At 44.7% G+C, this 23,954-nt stretch overlaps 1 protein-coding gene across 1 annotated transcript; it reads left to right on the forward strand.

Moving 5' to 3' along the window:
- The first annotated feature begins 1,304 nt into the window (after window positions 1-1,304).
- Window positions 1,305-21,618, forward strand: LOC124308798 (uncharacterized). Its single transcript, XM_046771890.1, has 4 exons — window positions 1,305-1,930; window positions 9,461-9,538; window positions 15,740-16,006; window positions 16,463-21,618. The coding sequence occupies exons 1-4, from the start codon at window positions 1,913-1,915 to the stop codon at window positions 21,317-21,319; spliced, it is 5,220 nt and encodes a 1,739-aa protein (XP_046627846.1). The 5' UTR covers window positions 1,305-1,912; the 3' UTR covers window positions 21,320-21,618.
- Window positions 21,619-23,954: the final 2,336 nt, after the last annotated feature.

Here is a 23,954-nt window from a genome sequence, read left to right on the forward strand (position 1 = left end):
TTACGAAAATCGAGGTAGGCCTAACCATTTTACGCTATTGTCGATCCTGTTTTGGTAACTGCAACGCAAAATCTGTTTTCTCGGTTTACTCTACTTTTTTAGTTAAACAAGGCTTTAACATAAATTTATCGTTGCACGAGTGTTAAACTTTCGCAACAGTTGCGAGAAAATATAGGAACAGTGATCGTAATGAGAAAAAATAGTAACGGATACTAGACTTTCCGGTAACAGCTACAAAACTAATTTTTATTATCTACCCAGTACTATATTTTTTGATTATGGTAAAAAATGAAAATAGTTGCAGACTGAACGGTAACCGGAACTAAAAATTTCTCTCAATGTACGTTTCTGACTGTCGGTAGTTTGACTTGCGGGATTTTGTCCCGTCGACTTTTTGGCGATTCGCATTTTTGCAAGTCAAGTTTTGGCCAAAAAAGCGACACCGAACGAATAGACGCTGACCTACGGTACCAACGACCAGGAAAGTAGCCGCAAGGACAGAGTCTCGATATCCGGGCGAACTTTTACCGATAATTCGAGCAACAGCTACTCACTCGAGAGACGGAGATTCTAGGTTAGCGAGAGTGCAATCAGAGCCCGGGTATCTATCTCCGCGCCTCTCTCCCCGTATAAATTTCTCAGTCTCGACCTTGATTTCAGCCGTGCGGTGCCACTGAACGAGCCTCATCGGCATCAGCGGCTGCAAGTCAGGCCTCCGATGAAACATTAACGCTCCGCAAAGAGGCCCTTTAATTAGCCGATCATTTATTCACAAGTCTTTGTCTCGATCCGCTCGCGGCCTTCAATTCGAAATATGCAAGCAAGCTTTGGTTCCCAAACGGAAATTAACAGGCCGGAAGACCTTAATTTTTCGCTATCTCATTCCGCTCCAAACTCAATCTCCCGCAACTTACAATTAAACCTATTGTACCACAAAAACGGTTTAACAACGAATCGATTGATTTCCCCATAATTAAATCCGTAAATAAACACAACCTGAAGTACAATTTCTCCGATGAGTCGACTCGGCATTCAACGTTCACCAAGATCTCTCGTTCCGAATTTCAAGCCCGAAACGAAGATGAAATTCATTCGCACTTTCGTCTTCAGGATCGAATTCAATTTCGTTAGAGGTACAGGTTTCCGGGTTTCGGGACCGGTTGATTGGTGCCCGGCATTTGGCGATGGGAGATTGTCGGCTTGACCTCTGCAAGTCGGCCCGAGAGAGGGGGAGGCTCAAAGAAAGGCTCTCACTGGCAGCGTTCTCCGTTTGTAAGGCTCGGTCATCTCGCTCGCACACCTCAGTCCGGTTTCCGGTCCCCGGCAAGCTACGAGAGATATCTCTCGGATGTGCGATCGTATCCGAGCGTGATGCTGGAGGGGTTGGCTTGCTCTCTTCTCCCGTTTATCCTCTGGTATGGGGATAACTGGAGCTTCGATTAAGTCAAGTGGATCGTAGCAGGGCGTAGCAGTGTGCCGGTTAATCCCGGAGTGCGTAGAACAAGAGATCCTCTGCACGAAGAGAGGCGAGTACGGTCGGAAGGAACCCGAAAAACTCAGGAAGAAACGGACGCACAAAATAACATATACATATACGTGCAAGCTTAGCTTCGCGGGGATAAGAATTGCGGTGAATAAAAACGGGAAAACAAATTGAAAGGATAATAAAAACGGAACGTAACGCGAACGAACTAGAAGAAAAAACAAACAAACAAACAAACAAACATATAACACAGATAATACGTATACGCTCGTACACGAGGGATTGAAATAAGACAAAAAAAAAAAAAAGGAAAAGGAAAAGAAAAGTGGAACACCAAGTGAAGGAAAATCTCTGGAGGATCAAAGACACGAGCCGGGCGTTATTCTTCGAGGGAAGAAACTCATTCATGTGTTAACGTTACAGCGAGATATGCGGCTGTTTTATTCGGTAAGTAAAATCGTTTAGTTTCATAAGCTGCATATCTATATGCATATATGTGTAGTATAGGATACTCACTGCCCTTTGAGTTTGATACAAACGATTTTTTCCCCATATTTCCGTCGTTCTTGTTTTCTTTTTAACATTTTTTTCTTCTCATTCTTATGTTATATATACCTTAATGCCGCTACCTTTTTCCATAACGCGACGAGATATTTCACGATTCACCTCTTACGTTTCATTCTATCCCCCACGTCTTGGTTTTTTCCAACATTTTTTCGCGGTGACTCTGAACGTGAAGCATCTGTTTTAACAGGGGGAATATATTATCCGGTACCGAGTCCGTTCCCTTTTCGTTTTCAGTTTTACCGCTCTCTTTTCTCTTTTCCATATTTTTATTTTTATATTTTTTTTTTTCGAATTTATTATTACTCTCAAATACACCGCGAGTTTGCCGGTTTTGGCTTCATTTTAACGGTCGTTAAAACGCAAATTTTATAAAATTCTCTTTCGCTTGGGTTAATCGAAGAAGAGAGTAAAAAGAAATTCAGTACAGAGGAAAGGACGGAGGAGTCAAAGACAGAAATATGAATAATCCAGCAAATACATAGAAGTTGATTGCACAATCTAGAAAATTTGCCATTAATTCATGTGCTGAAAAAAAGACTGTTCACTATATGTGATGTGGAATTTTTTATCTGCGATTCAAAATTTTTTATCCTCTATCGTCAGTTCACTTTGTAGTTAGCTGTACGGGGAAATTGTTATCCTTACTAATTAGCGTTAAACTGAATTGTTAACTGGAAAATTATTAAAACTTTTTCAATCGTTGAGGCGTTTAGAAATAAGAGGAACGATTTTAATCTTCACTCGGTAAAACTTTGGAAAAAAGATATTGGCTTGTACAAATCAACTGACTGAATTGTTGTATAATTTCTCCTCGAGTCCAGCAGGTAAAATAAGAAATGGAATAATTTCTAGCTGTTTGTTTGAATAATTAATTATTTCGATGAGTCATTTGAAATCCCGAGAGTTCAAGAGAGCTATTTTCTTTCTCAGCGGATTCACGATCCCATTAGTGTCAAAAACTGTTGGCATACTTTCGTAGATAAAAAGTGAGGGCCGGTTTTAATGGCATAGGTGACCGTTGAATTTACGGTAATTCGAAACGAGCCAAAGTCTGAAAGCGGAAATACGACTCGTTCTGAAAAGAGATATTCAAATGAGCCTATTTTAGTTTTGTCGTATAAATATTGAAATTCGATTTCACCTTAGCATCGACATTTTTCCATACCTGGAAAAATCGAAAGTATCAATAATTTTTCTACAAGTTTGTAATTCATGCGGTGCGGAATGATAGAAAAAGGTATATATCGTCGCTTGTCGAGCGTCGCGTTTCAGCGGCGTCGTTTGTAATAAAAAAAAAGATCGAAACTTACTTATCGCGAAGAATGACTGACGGATCTAGTGGAAGGTATAAATGTAGAGAGTCGGAATCCGCGCTTACTAAAATTCGAGGAAAAGTCGTCCGGCGGTAAACAAATAGATAAGAAGCGTTACGACCCGTTTCCAGTGGAAAAGACGTCGCCTTTTACCGTGCAGAAATTCGAACCCCCGCCGAACGATGGCGGGAGGAAATTTTCTTTAGGTATCGATCGGAGATTGGTAAAAAGAAAACAAACTTCACTCCGATCCCTGAGGGAATTACGGAACAGAGGCTGTGCGTAATAAAGAGATGTGGGGAGGTAAAGTGCCCCGAGAAACGATGCCTACTTCCTTCGACAACAGAGCATATAATGGTTAAACCTGAGTAGGGTTTTAACGCCCGAACTTTATGACAGCATCCAAGAACCGCGTCCGATGAAATTTTCACGAATATACGTCAGCCGCCCGCTCAATTTCGAAAACGATTCAATCCCACGTACGTCACTTTCACGCGAGTAGTCGGCGAATGGGCGAAAATCGATGACCGTAATTTCCGGAAGTTGACCGTCCAAAATTGAATACCTTTTATCAATTTTATTTGTGTATTGTAGAAGCTTAGATTGATGCTTCATTTGAAAATGCTTAAAAACGGTACTAAACACCTTTTTTCGTCGTTTTGGTATTGTTAAATATTCAATTTTATAACATCGCAGAGACGTTGACCGCAATTAACAAATCACGATGTTGATTAGACTACTAAAACAAAATAAAATCCAGCAAACGAAGTCGATATTTAACACTTTTTAAATCAAGCGATGATATCTAAACTTTTCTTTGCTAATCCCGTGTATTCCTTTTTCTCATTTTCAAAGCGATCTTTTAAGCTTGCGAATACAGTGGTTCGATGAATACTTGACGTGCGACTTTCTCGTGACGAAATTGATGAAAAGTATCGACCTTTGGTCAGCCAAGCTCCTTAATTACTTGGGAACCAAAAGCCTCGACCCACGCCCACGATCAAATCCAATTCCGGACGAGAATCGCGTCGGGTAAATCAGCGTGAAATTTTTGGTGCTAACCTCGGTCGGCCAGATCGTTCGAAGATCGGGGGCGTCAATTGGGGTCAAGTTAAAGGCACGGCTGTTTTGAATTTTTAACAACAAAACGCGAGAAACAGAGAGAAAGAGAGAGTCTCGTTTACTTTCGACGACTCGTTAACTCTCGCATAAATTTCAATATATTTGACAAATTGGCAGAAATTTCCGTCTGACTCATGGGAGGTAAAAAGTGGCGAGACGAAATCGCGAATTTCACGGAAATCGACCGCAGTCTTGTATTCGAGACTCGCAGACTCTGATCAAGGATGAAAAAGAGGGCGGACTTTTCCTCGAACGAGTCTCCGAAACTGTGAATGCGCGTTTAGTCCGAAGTTCTTTTCTGTCGTTAACATCCCTTCTTTCGCGCACCCGAAAATCCTTTTCCCAGACAGGAGTTCGGGTTATTTAATCTCCCGCTAATCCGTCGCCCGTTTCGATTCCATTTCTGTCTGAGCCCCGAGGCGCCGCGATACAATCTCATATCATAATCCCGCAATCGGGTATATTCGAGGATACTTTTTACGAAGTGTGACCTGCCCCACCGTACCTACAAGAAGCTAATAATATATTTTTTTTACGAAACTAGTTCAACCTAGCGTAAAAACATTCGCATTCAAAGCTGCGATGTAATGGAGTGGCTTTTTATCCCTTTTCCAGACGACGTCGGGGGTGGGATAAGAAAAAAAAAAACAAAAAAAAAAAAATTGAAAACAGATCGATGCCCCGAATCGGAGGGGGGCCAATGGAAAACCTCCGACGGAGGGTCTAATAAACACGTAGCGTTGAACAGCGATGATTTCGTAGTGATTTGTCATCCTTATATAGAGAATCAAATGTCACCCTCAACGCGACTGCGTTTCTTACGCTGCCTATCGTGTTACGAGATTCGTTATATAGGCATATGGGGTGGTTTTATAGACGCGAATATACCGCGTGAGGTAAAAGCATGGAAACCCTTAGAAATTTCGCGGGGTTCGATGAAAAAAAAATTAAAAAATTACCGAGGTTAACGACTCTTGGGTAATTTTTAACAAGGGATTTAATCACGCAAAAGTTGTCTGATTTGGTTTCGGAATGATTTGATTGAACCTTGACCTCAAGGTCAACTTTCAAAAAATAATCGGATCGTCCTGACGCCAAAACTGGCAACTTTTGTGCGGAATATCTTCCGTGATATGCGGATCCTCAAAAGTGTCCACGTTATTGTTACGAAGCATATTTTCGACCTTTATTTGAGCCGTAGAGGTCAAGTTGACCCTAAAGTTTATTCCGATTCTGGCACCAAGAATGGACGTTTTCATTTGAAAAATCAAAGTGACCGTAAAGATGAGGTTCAAGGTGAAATCAAAGGTCACCATTTAATCACTCGTTAAAAATGACGCAAGATATGACCTTGGTAATTTTTTGATTTCTTTTTTCACCGAATCCCGTGAAATTTCTAGGGGTTTCCATACTTTTTCCTCACCCCGTATATTAAGGGAAAAGCGTGCGAGTCCACCGGCAGCGAGGAATATTCAACTTACTTTCTTCGTTTCCTTTGCCCTCCCGCTGCAGACACGCGACTACAGAAAACACAAGGGCATTCCAAAATCGCTGATTCACATTCCAGCTATCAATCCCATCTCCGTCATCATTATTCTTGCGCCTGTTGTCGCCCGCGTTGTTGCCGCCATTATTATTCCATTGTTACAGCAATTTTTGTCCGTTATAGAACCATGGAAATTCTCCACCCCCGCCAACGACGATAGCTATTCATAAAACGAATATGCAAAGTACGCATAAGTGAGTCGAAGTGGCTCTTAGTTTCTTCCACGCTCGTCGTATTTTTGCGACCTTAGCTCTTCGCCGGAATCCTTCGTTCGCCGTGAGCACGAATATTCATTCATTTCATTCCAATTCACTTCGAGCCACTTTGTATGCGGACTGCCCACGGGATTCGAACCAATCCTTTCTTCGGCTTTCAATTTCTCCGTCTCTAATTGCGCTCAGAAATATTTCCTTTCCTTCGTCCAATGGTAACTTCGGTTCATATCGTCGGAATCATTTTCGAGAAGACAAAGGGCTGTTTACACGTACAAGAAAAGACCTGAATGAAGATCTAGGTTCTTAATTCTACAGAAAAATTTTCATTCAGAAACAATCCTGGCACACTGTACGTCGACCTTGGTTCTTAATAAAATTGAAACCACATTCTACTAATTACTATTTGTAATTGGCTGATGGTGTACCATTTGTGTTGATGTTTAACGACTAAATTCAATAGGAATTTCACAATGTAAAAAAGTGTATAATTTGTGATGTCTTTGCTGTGGATGATTGATTCCAACTGTAAGGAAGTCGATTTCTAACTAACTCCAGGTTTTGTTCAAAAAATGCTATGCAAACTCTGCTTATCCATCTCATCATCGGCGGCAACACCCGTGATTGGCCAAAGATTGGAAAACCAGCTTCTAGCAGAGGGTCTTCTGGAACTCTCGCCTTATGACCATCACGTAGCCTTTATGCTATTCCCACGACATTTACAATTTGCCTGTTTTTCAAGGACTTCGAGAGATAGTGGCCTAAATCTGAGAGCAAAGCTGAGCCAACCACTCATAGTGTGGATTTTCCAGAATTAGACCACAAATCATCGACGATCTTCATTCACAAAATCTGGTACTTATCAGGCTCTATAATGAATTCTGCAATACATGTAATAACAGAGAAATGTGGCTTGGCATGGAACATGCTCCCCCCAGTTGATGATTCTCTGATCCTAGGGGAATGGGTCTGAAGACTGTAAAGGTGAAGCAGGGTGCACTGACCTTTCCTTCGGCTGGGCCACGGAGCTAATATTTGTTTGCTGTCGGTGTTCGAGTAGATCGAGTGCAACCACAATAGGATTATTGCTTCGATGGAGGCGCGGAAAGGAGAGAATAGGCTATGCAAATAGCGGTGAACCGAAAACACCCGGTCGATCCCAATTTCTGTTTCCAAGGTCTCGGAGCTTTCAAGTACAGCGCCGAATTAAGCTGCGAGCAGCAGCGGTCAGAAGCCACCTGGCCACGTGCACAATGAGAAACCCACGAAGAGAATTCCGTGGAGATGATAAGGAGCGCAAAGATCTCAGAACCGCCTCAGATCCCAACGAAACGCCAGAGGCAGCTTTCGAAGTTGGAGGCAGATCCGCGGTCTTGGAACTTCAATCAAACCGCTCCGCAAGCTCAAAGTGCCGCTGAACTGGTTCTGGTCATCCCTAAATCGGCCGTAAGATTCGCGTGGTATTAATTATGTTTCAAAGAGAGGCTCAAAGTCGAGCTACTCCGGATGATATTCCGTGCAGACCGTCGACGTCTTGGCGTTCGAATTAATATCTCTTTAAGGAGGCTCTTGGATCGCGTATAAGCACGAGAGCACTTCAACGAATGAGGAGATGGATTCGAACTGTAAACGGGAAACGTGAACTGGCAGAGATGATAATTGCACTATACGTAATCCAGTCTCTGCAGCTCTGCGGGAGATGAAGACGATACCCATCCATCGAACCATGCGGCAAACTGAACCGCCAAGTGCTTCGGCACCCTTGAACCGATCGCGTTAAGTGCTGTTTGGCAGCTGTGCTGAAAAGAAAATATCGAGAGAAAAAAAAAACGACACACGCTCTTCGCGTCAAGCTCCTCGAGCTTTTTCCCCTCTCCTTTAAATCCTTTATACGATCGTGCTGCACCAGCTCCGCAAAATGTGCATCATCAGATTATTTCACGTTCCCACATAAACGTCCCGTGGTCGTGGCTTATCGCATCTTGGAAAGGGCTTCGCCAGCACATCCTGGCACTTGGAGGGCAGCGGCAAAAGCAGCGGGGGAGAGACGCTAGCTGGCAAAAGTCGTCTGCCTCGCGTTACTGTAACGCGGTAGTTGAACTCGACAGGTGACAGGTATTGCGTGACGCCATTAAACTCGGCGGGCCTCGTCTCCTTGCCGAGTTAGGCTAAGAAAAATAACGCTATCGATCATCCCTCCCTTACTTTTGTTCGCCACGGAGCTCTGTGTGCGGGGCCTCGTTCGACCATACAAAATTCTCAATGCCCGCGACGTCGCTCACTCGCATCCTCGATGCAGACAGGTTGAGTCGAGCCTGGAAAGAGTGACATGAAAGGAAGGAGAAGGATAAGTAAAAAGGTGCTAATCACCCCTGCATAGGCACTGATGCGATACTTTTCTTAGACTTGACAATTTCGCATAGTATCAAATTTCTGATGAGGACACTATAAAGTGCCTTCTGCCCCTTCGACTCGTCATCCGTTTGTAAAATAGCTTCTTTTTCTACTTCCACTTTTTACAATGGATGGCTGGATGTCTGAAGATCTACTCAAAAACGAAGAACATCCCAGACCGTTATTCGAATGGTGATCGGTGTTCAGCGATGGAGTACTTCTGAAAAACAGAGAACCATTTGTCTTCATTTTTAGAAAAATTCACGTAGGTATTACGGAGACCTTTTGGGCATAAAGCTATCCTTTTGAGGTCAAGAAACGGGTCATAAGACATCGTGTGAACGCCTTTACGACGAATTTTAATTTCGTGATGTCGGGTTCATTCCGTTGAAACTGCCAATTTGCGAACTGAGACTGCAGTCTTTGGGGTTGGTGAAACTACGATGATTAAAAAATATGAAGATTCGTTGGACCGGAGGTTGGGTAAACGTACCTTCAGTTTCGTTCCTTTCCGTTCCACGTGCGGTGAAATAAGTTTGAGTTAGGAAGGCAGGCTTAGCGGTGGGTAATGGTCGGATGAAGATACAAGTTGTTTATCCACCGGAGGGCTGCAGCACGGCGCTACTCACTCATCGTAAAGCCGGATTAAAATTTATAAAGCGTTGCGATGGGCGGTTAAGTTCCCACCGTATCTGCACAGGAGGCTGGAGCTTAATGAATTACGAAACTTTGTCCGTGGATAAACTGCCAGTTTTCTGGTCGCTTATTCCCGCCTCGACAACGCATCGAAACATCCTCTAATCAGAACCTTTTGATCCCACAGGTTGCCGTCGTCGCCTGGGCCACCAGCTGCCTGGGCACACCGCCACTAGGATACGTCAAAAAGCCGGATAACGACAAGGTGAGGATGAGTTTATTATTGCCCGGGCTTATTAAGAGTCAGTCTGAAGTCACGAGGAAGGAAAACGATTTTGGAGATTTCATCATCTTAGACGTTCAAAGTGAATGAACTTTGGTGCTTTTCATTCCATTCCAATGTTCTTGGACTCATTTTGCTCACTGACCAAACACTCACAAATTGTATGAAGAACATTCGACATACCTAACATCACAATATAGCATTGTTTTTCATCAATTCTCAAAATAACTACTTGCATAAATTTTCTTGGGCGATTTCTGAAGAACTTTATGGCGAACAAGAAAAACGTTAAAATCGCAGCAGAAGCTCCAAAGCTTAATCAATCTGAAAGTTCTAATCAAAAAACCATTTATCAGATGATTGAGTGTAATTGCTATCTTGCGTAATTCGAAATTTCTGAAATCCATTCGTATCATATAGTGCAGGAATGTTGTTTCATTCGGTTACTAATTTCTCAAATCATTTCAAACCTCTGCTCCGAACTTTTGATTCGGACGGTCCGGCCTATCCATCCTCAACCCGTTTTGAAACCCGTTTCGGCGCTGAGCACTTTCCTCATTTCGTCACTTGACGCGGGTCCATTTGTCAGACGCTTCGTGTGGTCACATCGGGTTTCGAAACCCGACGCATTGTGAAACCGTTTCCGATGGACGCTGAAAAGCGTGTGGCCCAGACCTTGGGGACCTTTAACGCTTTGCGACACAGCGTCTCAGATATGAGACACCTTTTTTGAATCGGTTATTCAAGATTCATGTACAGTTTTTGAGATATCGCAGTTATTTTTTTTTTTTTTTTTTTTTTTTATGCACAATTGAACTTCAAAGGTGTCAGCGTTGATGTTTTAGGAGGGATTATGACGATTCCGCGAATATGGTGAGCGCTATAAATAAACAAAGTGTTGAAAATGTCTGGTTTGTATAAAATAAATGTAATCGTGGGAAGGTTATGGGGACTAGAAAAATGGAACTTTGTAATCTTGGGTTTTTGAGGTCGCTAAAAACGAATCCAACGTCAAAATGTCAGAATTCAATATATCGGATCCAATATGGTGAACTGGTATTTTAAAAATTGATCCGATTCGCTTTAAATTTGTTACTCGGGGGTTTTTGGGGTCGCTGAAAACGAATCTGACGTCAGAGTTTCAAAATTCAAGATGGCTAATCCTATATGGCGGGTTGAAAATTTAACCATTGATCTTATTCGCTCATGTTAGATCTGCTATTTTGAATTTCGAAATCAGTAACCTCGAGAACAGCAGCATACCCAGTTTCAAGGAATTCAACTGCAAGGAAAAATGTGTGCTCCAACGGGTTAAAAACAAAAAGGTACTTCGGAACGTCAACTCTTTCACAATTATGTCACGTCAGCGTACTTTTAAATCACCACGCTTCGATCATGCGTAGCCTGCCCGGCAATCACTGACCCGGCGATTATCGAGTGCTTTATTGAGTCGCCGACCATCCTTTCGGCTCGCTACTCGAAAGCCCGAGGGATCCGGAAATTGATACGATATTGCCCGCTTCAAGATCCACGGAAAATACTGAACCCATACTGGGCACCGGACGCCCCGGCACTCGACCATATCTTTTCTACTACGATATGTGTATATATTCGATGCTCAAGTAGGCATCGTCTGCCTTATTGTCACTCGGGTCAGCGATTGCAAAGAAATATTTCGAACGCTTCGAAAATCGTCTGATATTCAACTGCGATCTAAATTACAAAGAATACGAATGTTTTGTAAGAGGTTCGATTTCTTTGGAAGGATATAATTTAATGTTACGGTTACACGTGCTTCGAATGAAACATTCTTTCTTGTTTCGTATTATACCGTTAAGTGGGAACTGATCAAATTCGCGTTGCGATCACGAACAACAAATTTTAACATCATTAAAAACGCACCATTCACTCAATTATTCGTCAATAAATTTGAAATAGATATCCGAGGTTTCAACATTATTTTATATCTACTTAAAATGGAATTAGGCATTGATTGACTTCGATAAAAAATATGGTAACGATAATTTATTACTACTATCAAATTATTGACGCTCAGTTCAATGATCAAAGCTTTAAAGGAATAGGTACTGGATAAAATTACGTACACCGAATTTCACTTTATGTATTATTCATCGATCCATTAGCAATCAATGGCCGATTTACTGCCATAATTGTGACGTACTGTTTTGTAAAAATTTCTTTAGAGATTTGAAATCCTTCTATAGTTTCAGGATTTTCAGAGTTCCAAACATCATGGCCGGCTTTCGAACCACAGCAGAAATTGAAGTCGAGAATTAAAGATGGTGTCAAGTAACATTTGCGAAAGAAAAAAAAAAAAAAACATTACACTTACAACCTTTTTTTCAGTTCTCCTCTTCAATTATCCGCGAGTAGAATAATTATCGTTTCACACGAGACTAAAAATAAAACTCATTGCTGGCCTTGACATTCGTTCGATTCAACCTCGTGGACTGCAGCCGCTACCGTGTTACTGACAACCGGAAACTTTCCCTTGGCGGGAAACGACGGGACGCATCGAAACAGGTTATTCTTGCCCGAAGCGTTCGGCGATCAGATCCAAGCCGCGCCCTCGGCTTGATCGAGTGAAATTTCGTTCCGGGTGTGGCTCAAGTCAAATCGAGGCTTTTGCGCTCGCGAGGAAGATTCCTCTCGAGCGGAGCCAGCTTCCGGTTTCCGCTAATTCCGTCCGATTCGCCCTCAGAACTTTGCTCATCTCGGGCAGCTTCCGTTCTCCATAAAACCCGCAGCGTTTAATATCGAATCGCCCGCGAAACGCTGAGTGAACCGCCGGACCTCGAGCCACTCGCAAGTAGATCTGGGTTACAGATTTCTAAGCCTGAAGCTGTGAGGCTGAGACTCGGACTCACGGACGCTGGCTCTGTACTGCAGGTGTGCAAAACCGGAGTGCAATTAACGCCAAATTCGACCTTTGACCCTGCGGCCTTTCCGCGCAGTCAGACCGCGGCCTTTCAGGTTCTATTCGAAAAGGATTCGCCGAGATTTCTACAGAGGATGCGCAGCTCTATCTTTATTCTCATCTACACGCGACAAAATTTCTCCTCTGCGCGAGATGTTATTATTAAGTTCTTGCGAAAGATTAGAAAGAGAAAAATAATGTCTACCAATACATGAGAGAGAGAGAGAGAGAGAGAGAGAGAGAGAGAGAGAGAGAGAGAGAGAGAGAGAGAGAGAGAGAGAGAGTGCCATCAATAATAGTCTCGAACTCAATCGGAGAATGAAGTTTTCGTCACACGTGCATGAAAAGTGGGTCTTTGCGTGGCAGTTTAGCGGGTCGAAAGAAGCTAATTTCATCACAGTCTTGTTAAAATACGTTCGTTTTTGTCCCTTGGGACTTGGAAGATCACTTTCGTCCCTAGGGAGAAAAAATTGACCGCTCGCGTCACGCAAAACTATCGCGTAAAGGCCCGCCACTTTTCAGTCGGTTGTTACAAGAAATATCGTTTGCGATTCGGACCAAAACTTTCGTCCCTTGTCACACAAATACTTAATTCGTTGAGGTGAGAGATGGACGAGCGGTCATATCGGAGAAAGGTTTCGTCGTCCTGTAACAACACAGTTCGGAAAAAGCGATCGCGATCTCTCACGACTTCAAGGTATTTGCCTGTGGAAGCGCAAAAAATGAAAGTCGGATAGAGGAATAGAAGAAGAAACTCGAAAGTATCCTGGTACAAAACGATTATACGAATAATTATTAAAAACAGAATTCATAGCGATGAGCTGTTTCAGCGCGAAATAGGTTATATAACACAGGCCTGCGAAACAACTTTTAATTTTTCCCTCAACTAATAGTGCTTTTTTTTAGGTATTTAGGGATGTTGAATTAAAATACAGGGCTAGGTTTTTTTGCAGCACTTCGGGATACATTTTTATGCAAACAATTTTCATGAAAAATAAATATAACAGATATAAAATTGAATGTTTAGGTATACAATGAACAGTATTGGTTTTAAACAAGACTTGAGAGACTAGATAAATCGAAAGGACTTTGGATATCTTTTTCTACGTTTTACAAAACTTCTGTTTAAGTTTTCATCTCTTGTATTGACGTAGCTCTAAATATGCTTGAAATCACCATAAACAATAACTAGTGAGGGTGGATGAATATTTAAATATCAATGCTGTAATTAATATATATATATATATATATATATGTATTCAACACAGAAATTTGAAGTTAACTCTAGTAGTATCAGGAAAACAGAAGAAAAAATTTCTCACAAAATTTAAGTCATAGAATTTGATTGAAATATGTTTTTCATAGATTCGTGCCTAATACCTAACAAAATTACTACTCAGTTTTGTAGGGGAAAAACCATCGCATGTAATTAATTTCTCTGAAGCTCTACATCGTGAGGCTGTATTTAAATAAAAATGCAGTCACATTTGCACGTATTTAGTCAATGACAAATTGAAAATATTCTCATTACGGCATTTCGAGATACAATAATTAACGAGCGAATCTCGCAGAGTGAAAAACTCGATGCACATACGTGTAGCAATCTCTAAAGCGAGCATCGAACGTCATTTTGTAAGAGTCGAGAGCAGATCGTCCTGGCGAATTTTATTTACCGAAAAAAGGCGAATGTCTTTTGCTAGATCACGATCGTAAAGCGCAATTCGTTTCGCTGGCTGCTCTCGCGAGTCCAGAGGCAGCTGGTCTATTTTCATTTCTCTCTGGATCGTTCATTCCGATGTGAACCTTTCACCCGGGCTGGCGATCGGCTTACGCGCATATAACATACCTATATGTATATGTTTACACATAACGCGAATGCGCGTACGTATGTGCGATTTGAAACTGCAACGAGTCGAACTAGATACTCGATTCATCGCCGGTTGGCTATCTTTCTTTTATAGAATAGTGCGTGCTTATGTCCGTCGGTGCCAAAGTAGTCCACTCAGCTAAATCCGAGGAGATATATCATCGGACGTTTTTCGAGGGACAGGTAACAGACACTTTGCAGGATTTCGCACTCGATAAAAAAAAAAAGCGGAAAATATGTAATACCTGTATCGAATGCAAAAATTGTTGAGATAAACTGAGCTGAGGGAAGTACGAGGAGGTTTTTCCATGCTTGCAAGATCAATTCATGATTCAGACTCTCATCCGCTTACAATGGGAATTTAAAGAGACGCGATATTCTTGCCCCAGGCTGCGGAGATTAGGAAAGCACGATTATTCCAGGATTATAATACTCCGAGAAGTTCAATGCGAGTTATATCCGCCCTGTGCAGACGAATGACAAGGAAACTCTTTTTCTCTGGAAAAAAGAGGCAGAGAGAAATGAACGGGATCTTGTTTTCAATCACAAGCTCAACGAGCCAAACAAAGCTATCCGCAGTCGGAAGTTTTTCCCTGAAAAGCGGAACGTTTTTCTACTTACTTTGCAATTACACAGTTTTTTTTTTTTCACCTTCATTTCTCAGGTAGCAGAGTTTAATCAATCGTTTTCAGACACGGTCGAATCGAATTAAGCTCATTTAATAATGAAATTGCGATTCCATTGTTGGCGTGAAGGGTAAATCGTTCCTAATTAGAAGATAAATGAATCTAATCATGGATGAAAAAATATCTAAGCCTCAGAGACGGGAACCGTCGAGAATTCATCGAGAAAAAAATTTCGTAATCGAATGAATCTTGTCCGAAATATGAGGGTGATAATCCGTTGGTAATTGATTCGAAATGGGTCGTCGTTTCGCTGGTGAAATATAACGAGTCGTGGATATTAGGGATCAGAACGACTGAGTGAATTTGAAAAGGCTTATTTACGCGTTTACATGTCCGGCACGACGTCAAAACGTGACTTGGCACTGTCCCTCCGGACGTGTGGAGCGGATCGATGAGCGAGCCATAGGGCGAAAATCTGATCACGAACAATTCGTGTGCCGCACACGGTCCTGCTCAAGCCCTTGGGGGACATAGTCAGGCGTTTTTCAAAGGCATCAAAAATCCATTTTTATATCGTGTGAAGAGCGAGGTGAAAAGGAAATTAGGAAGAGAAACAAGGTGTAACCGGAGTCGAAACTTTGCCTTGGCTTTTGTCACCAGCAGCAGACAGCGGCGCTCGATTATCAAAGTCACGTAGTTAGCCAGAGTTTCTAATTATCTCCGGTATGATGGTGAACTTAAACTTGTTACAGGATCCCCCGGCCTACGAGTACAGGTACGAAATCGGAGACGTCGACGGCAAGGGACACGGTAAGTCGGAAACCAGAGGCGGGGAATTCGCGAGCGGAAGCTACTTCGTTAACACCGACCAGGCTAGCACCGACGTCAAATACTTCGTTGACGACTGGGGATACCATCCAGTGGTCAAGTACGGATCAGCCGACAATCACAGCTCGACCACCGCCAGCCTAGCGCTTGGCGAACATGCGGTCAAGGCGCTCAGGGACGGTGGCGAAATCGTTAGTATAACAACATAATCAACCAGGGTATCGCACTCGTCGATGTACCGACTATCGTTTGATCAATTGCACCCAGCATCGTGTCAACAAATTACTAATCTTACTCAGAGTTGACAAAACTTGTCGGCAAGTTGGTGACCATAATGAAGTCGAAGCTGTGTCGACCCTTCATCCTGAAATATGTATATTGAGATCAAGACTAGGTATCATTTATAGACTTCAGTATAGATAGTGTTACAGGATCAACAGAATCTGGTTCCAATTGAAACTTACAGTCACTTTTGATGCTTTGACTATGAATTAAAAAACTATTCGACATTCGTGAATCTATGTTTAACATGGAGTCGATTATTGACTTGAAATACCTAAACCTTTTTCATCGACAAGTTAAACAGTATGAGCTGACTGCAGTGTGATACTAATGCCGAGAGTCTGTTTACTTTTCTTTTTTTCCAGGGACGAAAGGTCGAGCTTACAAGTGAGAAGCCGGAGCGAAAGAAGGTGCAGATCATCCAGCCGTACTCGATCGAGGTTGGCGATCCATCGGGCGTGAATCCCGGTGATGAGAATCTCCCCCAGGACCCGGGGGAAGAATCGAGGGTGTCCTCGACAGCTTCGATCGGCTCTTTAGGACACTCGACACCGCCGGATGAAACTGCTTATGCGGCGTCGAGCACACCGGCGTCCTTGACGCCGAGGCCGCTGCCGTACGCACCGCTTCAGGAGGTCAGAGACATCTACGCTAACAACGACTACCAGAACGCGGCGCTGATTGACGAGCAATTGTTTCTCCAAAGCGCGGCCGGAAACTTTGGACAAAAGGTACACGCCTCCTCCTCTTCTTCGGGTGGATCCGGTGTGATGATTGAATCGCGCTCGACGACCTCACGACCAGCGTCCGCGTCGCCAGCTTACTCTCTGACGAAACAAAACGGCGACGTGACCTATACCGTTCACGCCGGGTCAGACGCGAACACGGCGTTCCTCTCGGCGGCGGGAAAACCGAACAAGAAGAGCCAGAGGTTCAGAAACCGATACCAAAACCGGCAGAAGATTGCCACCTCCTCAACCACCGAAGTCCCCAGTTACTCCAGAGGCGATCAGAGCCTAGTTTTTATTTCGTCAACACCCACCGCTCCCCTCGCTGTCACCCCGGAATTCACCAGCAATGACCTGAACCTCGAGACCAGGGTGAAGTACGACTATCCTCGGCCGGAGCAGACGTTCACTGAATTTGGACCCGCCGATCCTGGTCTCGTAAACTTCGCCGTGGCCACAAACAGTAACGGGGTACTTGGACACGAGGAGAATCATGAAACTGTTGAATTTGTGCAGGAGAAGATTGAGAACGAGGTGCAGAGGGGTGATCAACCACCTCCACTCGACGATGCGACCAGCTTTGTGTCAGCTGTGTTCTTCAGGAAGCCGATTGTCGTTGCCGAGGTTACGCCGGGGTATGATCTGAGCTATACCACACCCTGCAAGTGCAATGATCATCCCGTCCTTCAGACGACGCCAACTCCTACGTTGTCCACCACGATTCAGCCGGTAATATCGACGACTGCGATACCGGTCACGCCAAAATACTCGACTCAGAGCCACATAACGACCTCGGCCGCCATCCTGAATCCCATACAGGCTGGCGTGACTCTGGTTCATGCAGGGGAGACGCATCTTATAACGGACCAGGTGTCACAGACGTCACAAAATGCTGTCAAGATATCTGAATCGACGCAGGTCAAGACGGAGAGTACTTACAAGCAGGCTACTTTTGGCTCGGAGAAGTCACAAGATCGAAATAAGCTGAACCTGGAAGAGAGGATCCAGCAGTTGCAAAAGGAGCACCAGGAACACCAGCTGCGCGAAGAAAATAGGATACACCAGGAACGACAGAGTCAGGTGCAGCAGCTTCAGGAGAAAATACGGCTTCAACAAATTCAACAAATCCAGCAGGAACTGCAGCTGGAACAAAATCACCTACAGATTCAACAGGTTGAACTGGAACAGCAGCAACAGCTTGACGATTTGCATAAACATGAATTGGAGCAGGAGGCACAAAGGGCGTTAGAAAATCAGCAGCAGCAGATTCAATATGAGATTCAGCAGGTTCAACTGGAACAGCAGCAGCAGCTTGAGGATTTGCAGAAACTTGAATTGCAGCAAGAGGCGCAAAAGGCTTTAGAAAATCAGCAGCAACAGAGTCAGTATGAGATCCAACAGATCCAGCTGGGTGACCAGGTGCAGATAGAGGGCGGACAGAATCATGAATCGCAACTGGAGGTGCAACGTGAACTTCACAAAGAACAGCAACAAACTCAGTATCACACTCAACAAGAACAGTTGGGGCTAAATTTCCAGAATGAACAAACAAGGCAGCACAATTTAGAACAGGTTCAGCAACAAATTCACCAGTTCCAGTTAGACCAACAACGACAATTCGAAGAAGCGCAGAAGAATCAGTTGCAACAAAATCAGTTCGAGATTCAAAAGATTCAGCTAGATGAGCAGGTACGGATAGAAGGCGGTCAGAATCATGAATCGCAACTGGAGGTGCAACGTGAACTTCACAAAGAACAGCAAAAGACTCAGTATCACACTCAACAAGAACAGTTGGGGCTAAATTTCCAGAATGAACAAACAAGGCAGCACAATTTAGAACAGGTTCAGCACCAGGTTCAGCAATTCCAGTTAAATCAACAACGACAATTCGAAGAAGCGCAGAAGAATCAGTTACAGCAAAATCAGTACGAGATTCAGAAGATTCAGCTGGATGAGCAGGTGCAGACAGAGAGCGGTCAGAATCATGCATCACAACTAGAGTCGGAACGTGAACTTCACAAAAAAGAGCATCAGACTCAGTACCATACTCAACAAGTACAGGTGGAACAAAACTTCCAGAATGAAGAACCACAGAAGCACAATTTGCAGCAGTTTCAGTACCATGGTCAGCAGCTTCAAGTGGATCAGCAACGCCAATTCGAGGATGCGCGGAAATATCAGTTGCAGTCGGAAGCAGAACGAAAGTTGAAGACCCATCAGTCAGAAAGCAGTTATATTTATCAACATCTCGAAGGGGGTGTACGTCAGCAACAGGAAGTAGAACTGCAACAAGTTGAGGCATCGCAGCAGGGTGAGCAGCTTCCGGGGCAGCAGCTTATCACAGATATTCTGCAGATACAGGAGCCGGTGATTGAGAAGCAGCTACATCAAGTGCACCAGCAGCAGGGTAAAGTGAACGTTCAACAAGTTCAGCAATCGCAGCAATTCGAGGCCCAGAAGCAGAGCCGGGTAATAGAAAATCAACAAGTGCACCAGCTTCAGCAATTACACCAGCAGCAGGAGCTGCAACAACAGCTGGAAGCGTATCAGCAGCCATTAAACAGTTTCGTAGCCACCCAAGAACCGGGCCAGGATCCAGAAATTGAGATTCAGAAGTCGATCGAGATATATCACAACGAACCCGTGCAAGAAATACATTATCCAACCCAAGTACCTCATCAAGTAGAATCTTCCTCGATCGATCAGCAGCCACGGGTACAGCAGCAATACATCGAGCTCCAGAGTATCAAGAATACTCAACAAGCTTATCGAGGGCAGAGCCAATCCGAAGATCAGGTTTCCTTCGAGAATAATCACGCATCTGAACAAGGCTACCAGATCGGACCCAAAGATCATTTCCCAGTGGGGATTGACAACCAGGCGCAACAGCTTCTGATAGCCGAGAACCAGGCCAAACTGAATCAAGCCTTCGAATTGACTTCGAATACTCTGTCCCAACAAACTGCGACCAACCACGGTGCTCTTCTACACGGTTTCACAACTCACCACGAATCCGGAAGTCAACAGGGTTACCTCCTTCCAGAAGACGCTGTTCGGACTCAAGAACTCGATCAGTCGGTGACGACGTTTGGAAAAGTGGGCAGCGCAGCCTATCAACAGGACCAGTCCAACTCCCACGGTTATTCTCACTTGTACCAGAGTAATCGCGAACAGCAACAAGTGGCCAGTGTCATTCCGTACACTCTTGAGCCGTCCAGAGAGTTGATCATTCCTGGACTTCGGACAACTACGACCGAGGTGGTGGAGAATCCGGCGTTTGAAAAGCACGCTTTGTTGTCTGCTCAGGGGTCGGTGCAGAGTTCGGACAATTACGCGGCTCATTCGTACGCCGTGAACTCGGCGGAACGGATAGTCGAGAAGCATATTCCGGTGCCACAACCTTACCCAGTGGAGACGATAGTCGAAAAGAAGGTTCTGTTCCCGGTCGAGGTGGAAAAAGTTGTCGAGAAGACGGTCCCCTACCCTGTTGATAGAGTTGTGGAAAAGCATATACCAATCCTGCATCCGTACCCGGTTCACATCAAGGTACCGCAACCGTACCCCGTAGAGAAGATAATTCCAAAGCCTTATCCGGTAGAAACGATCGTCGAAAAACCGATCCGAGTTCACGTCCCGGTGACAACGATAATCGAGAAGAAGGTCCCGGTGCCACAGCCGTACCCTGTTGAGGTCGAGAAGGTGGTCGAGAAGAAGGTGCCCTACCCAGTAGAGAAGGTCGTCGAAAGGATAGTCGAGAAGCCAGTCCATATCCGGGTTCCCTACGCAGTCGAGGTGCCGAGGAATGTGCCATACGGCGTTCGGTACGGAGTAAGCTACCAGCAGATCATGACGCCGCATTCGCACAGCCTCTACGTCAGCCACGGAAAGCCGCGCACACCGTTCTACGGACTTCCGGCATTAACTCGTCAGCACGAATTTCGCCATAAGGAGAACGTACTGCACGCTGATTACGGTCAGCAGCTGGTCCAGGGATACAGTTATACGAAACCGGGCGTCAGTTTTGTGGAGGGTGGAAACGGGCAGGACATGCTGGCCTCCGGAAGTCAGCAGCAGACCCATCAGTACAAGCACTCACAGCTTTCACAGAGCTTCAGCAGAAAGCATAACTCCAAGGGAATCCCGACTCATTATTCTTCGAGGAGACATGCCGTCAGGCCAGGTTCGAAGGATAAATCGAGAGCGGAGAAGTACATTGGCCCGGTGCCGCCTCAGAGGCCCCAAATTCTCACCAGGCATCATCAGCATTCGCTTCAAGGCCAGCATCCCGCCCAGCCAAGATCACCACAGGCATCGACCGCCGCGACTAGATCACCGACCTCAACTACGACCTTGAGAAGGTCACGGGAGCAAGAAAATAAACGTAACGAAAACACTGGAAATTTCAGACAGTCCAGGGTGGAGTATGGCTTCAAACCGCCAATGATACCCTCGGTTCAGTACGACGAGAAGACTGCATCCAAGGTCGAAAGTTGATTCGGTATACCTTGAGACGGGAGGAAGACGCAAAAACATACATTATGAAGATAAAGCCATTAACTTATTGTCCCACATTCACACTAGATCTTAAATTATCGTTAGTATCACTGTATGTCATAGGTCGTTCACCAGACGTAAGATAATTAATATTTAAACGGAGTTATGCTCTGCTCACCGAACGATTGTAATATGTAACATTATTTTATATTGTTTCTACGTATCTTAATTTTTGTACGATATTTATACACGTTATAACTGTGTGTAAGAAGAGAAACGAAAAAACGAAAATGTGACTAAAAAGATGAGAAAAAATATTTTCAGCAACACCCCACAGGCTGGTATCGACTATCACATGTTGCCTTCTATATTGCAGCTAACTGAAATACCCGGGCATATTTGTAGCGTCAATTTTTTCCTCTAAAATTCGAACAAGGTAAAACAGAGGAGAAGAAAAAATTGGAGCCACGGACGCTGATCGATCTCGACTTACTCGTGCGGCTTCGATACATCGGAAAAGAGCGTTAAGGGGAGCGGCGAGCATAGAGAGAATGTCACGAACGACTTCGATCCGTAGACAGGAGGTCGAAGGATAGCTAACAAAACGAATGGTCTATAAAAGAAGAGAGAAGACAGGTACAAGGTAGAGGTAGCAATATATCTCCGAGCTTATAGGAAGTTTGCTCGCATGCCGTATATCCTCGCTCTTATTTTTTCCCTCCTCACTTCCCGTCCTCCGTGTTTCTTCCTTCTCCCATTTCATTCCATTTCATTCCATCTTTTACGACGACGTATCCCGCCGGCACACTGTACGCATGGACCAGGACACCCTGCACGTCGATGCCACAGCCGCAGCCACTCCGAACGGACACTATCCCACTGCTCCATCCATAAAGTTTATGCGTTCGGCACACGGAACGGCGAGTTATCGATTCGAGCGTAGAGTTTTCCACCTCGATGTACACGGTGAAGCTGTTCGCACTGGGGTGGTGGGGGGTGGTGGAGGGAGGGGAGGGAGGGGGGGGGGGGTGTCAGTTCGGGGTAAATTGAACGGCATTAGGAGTCCCGGGCAGTTTGTCCCGGGGAGCAAACGACGCGTCATACTTGGATACACACCAGCAGACGGAGCCGAGAATCGGTGGAAACTAGCCGAGGCTTCGGAGGCCTTTGTATCATCCGCAAAGCTCTCAATCCTCGCGGAGTGACGTCCGCGCTGCCCTACCGGCGACCCATATTTCCATCTTACAAAGTTAAGCTCCGTGTAAACAGAACCCAACGCCCCTAGATCCAGCCTCCTTTCTTGATGGATGCCCGACTTCTCCCTCGGCTGTTTATTACCCGCCTTCTCAGCCCGGACCAACGCACCCCTTTTCTACTCCTCGACAAATAACTACTCGCTTAATATTTTCCTCGAAAGATTACTTGTTTGCCTCACGCTGGGCCTTACTCATTTTTCATCGACATGGAAGACCCTGACAAAACACACCATGGTGTCTTTTCCCGAACTTCGTCATCCGATCGAACTCGTTGACTATTCCAACTTGAAACTTGGAACGACCTAATGATACTCGAGTGCCTTTCACCGAGCTAACGGCAGACCTGAGGTTGGTGGTACGTATGGTTAACTGCCAGTCCGATCCAGTTCCGTGCCGTCCAACGCGATTCAAGGTGTTTTGGTTGACGGATGAGGGTGAGTGACGTGCGCTCGAGGGACTCGGTGCTGATGGTATATATACATATAGAAGGGCGGAGTATGTGGAGACGAGGCATTGCTTACCGCAGTAGTCTGTATAATTAATTCAGCAGAGACATAAATCAATTAGTTCAAGTTTAACTGGATTTCCAGAACCCGGTGTTAATTGAGTGAGGATTGTGCCGGAGTCTGGAAAGGCGGTGCGCCGGTTGTTTGCTCAAGAGTGTTAGAGTATCCCTCGGTCTTCTCGCGCTTCCCATTTCGGAGCGGTTACTGTTTCCTCGTAGATCAACCTGACCGCAACGCCTTGAATCAAGAGTCCTGCATTGGTTGAACAAATGATAAACTCTAAGGGACGAGTCCTTGCTGCAACGAATGAGGTGCAAGGACTTCCAGGACCTAATCGACGCAGGCGAATGGGGATGAAGCGTGGACGTGGAGCGTAGCGAGGGTGAGTTTCAGCCGAGCAACGAGGTAACCGACAGCCACTCAGCTCCGGGTGAGTCAAAGTCTACCAAACTTGGTTCGGGAACCCTCGCCCCCCTCGCTTCCGGTATCCGTCTTCAGGATCTTCTCGTTTGTACGGCCCCGCAAACTTGTAGCTCACACGCTTCGCCTCGACTTCATACTATAAATAGAACAGCGATAACTTCAAGGGTAAATCGAATTTGGATTGCGCCTGGATTCGTGGGTATAATCGCTAGGATTGTTACTTTGTCGACAACATGTTGTGAATTCGAGCTCGGTGAACAAACAATTTTCGCTTTATCCTCCCCTTTGGCCACATCTGATCCCGATCACTGGGTAGAATTGAAGAGCCAGGACTTTCTCACTTTAACTCGTAGGTGCACGAGGTTATCATAGGTTTGAATAATTCCGAGGGTGGAAGGATTCCACCCTAGTCATGTAACGCAAATCTTTTGATGAGCTTGCAGCCGTCAT

This window comes from Neodiprion virginianus, chromosome 7 (assembly GCF_021901495.1).
Source record: "Neodiprion virginianus isolate iyNeoVirg1 chromosome 7, iyNeoVirg1.1, whole genome shotgun sequence".
Lineage (NCBI taxonomy): Eukaryota > Metazoa > Arthropoda > Insecta > Hymenoptera > Diprionidae > Neodiprion > Neodiprion virginianus.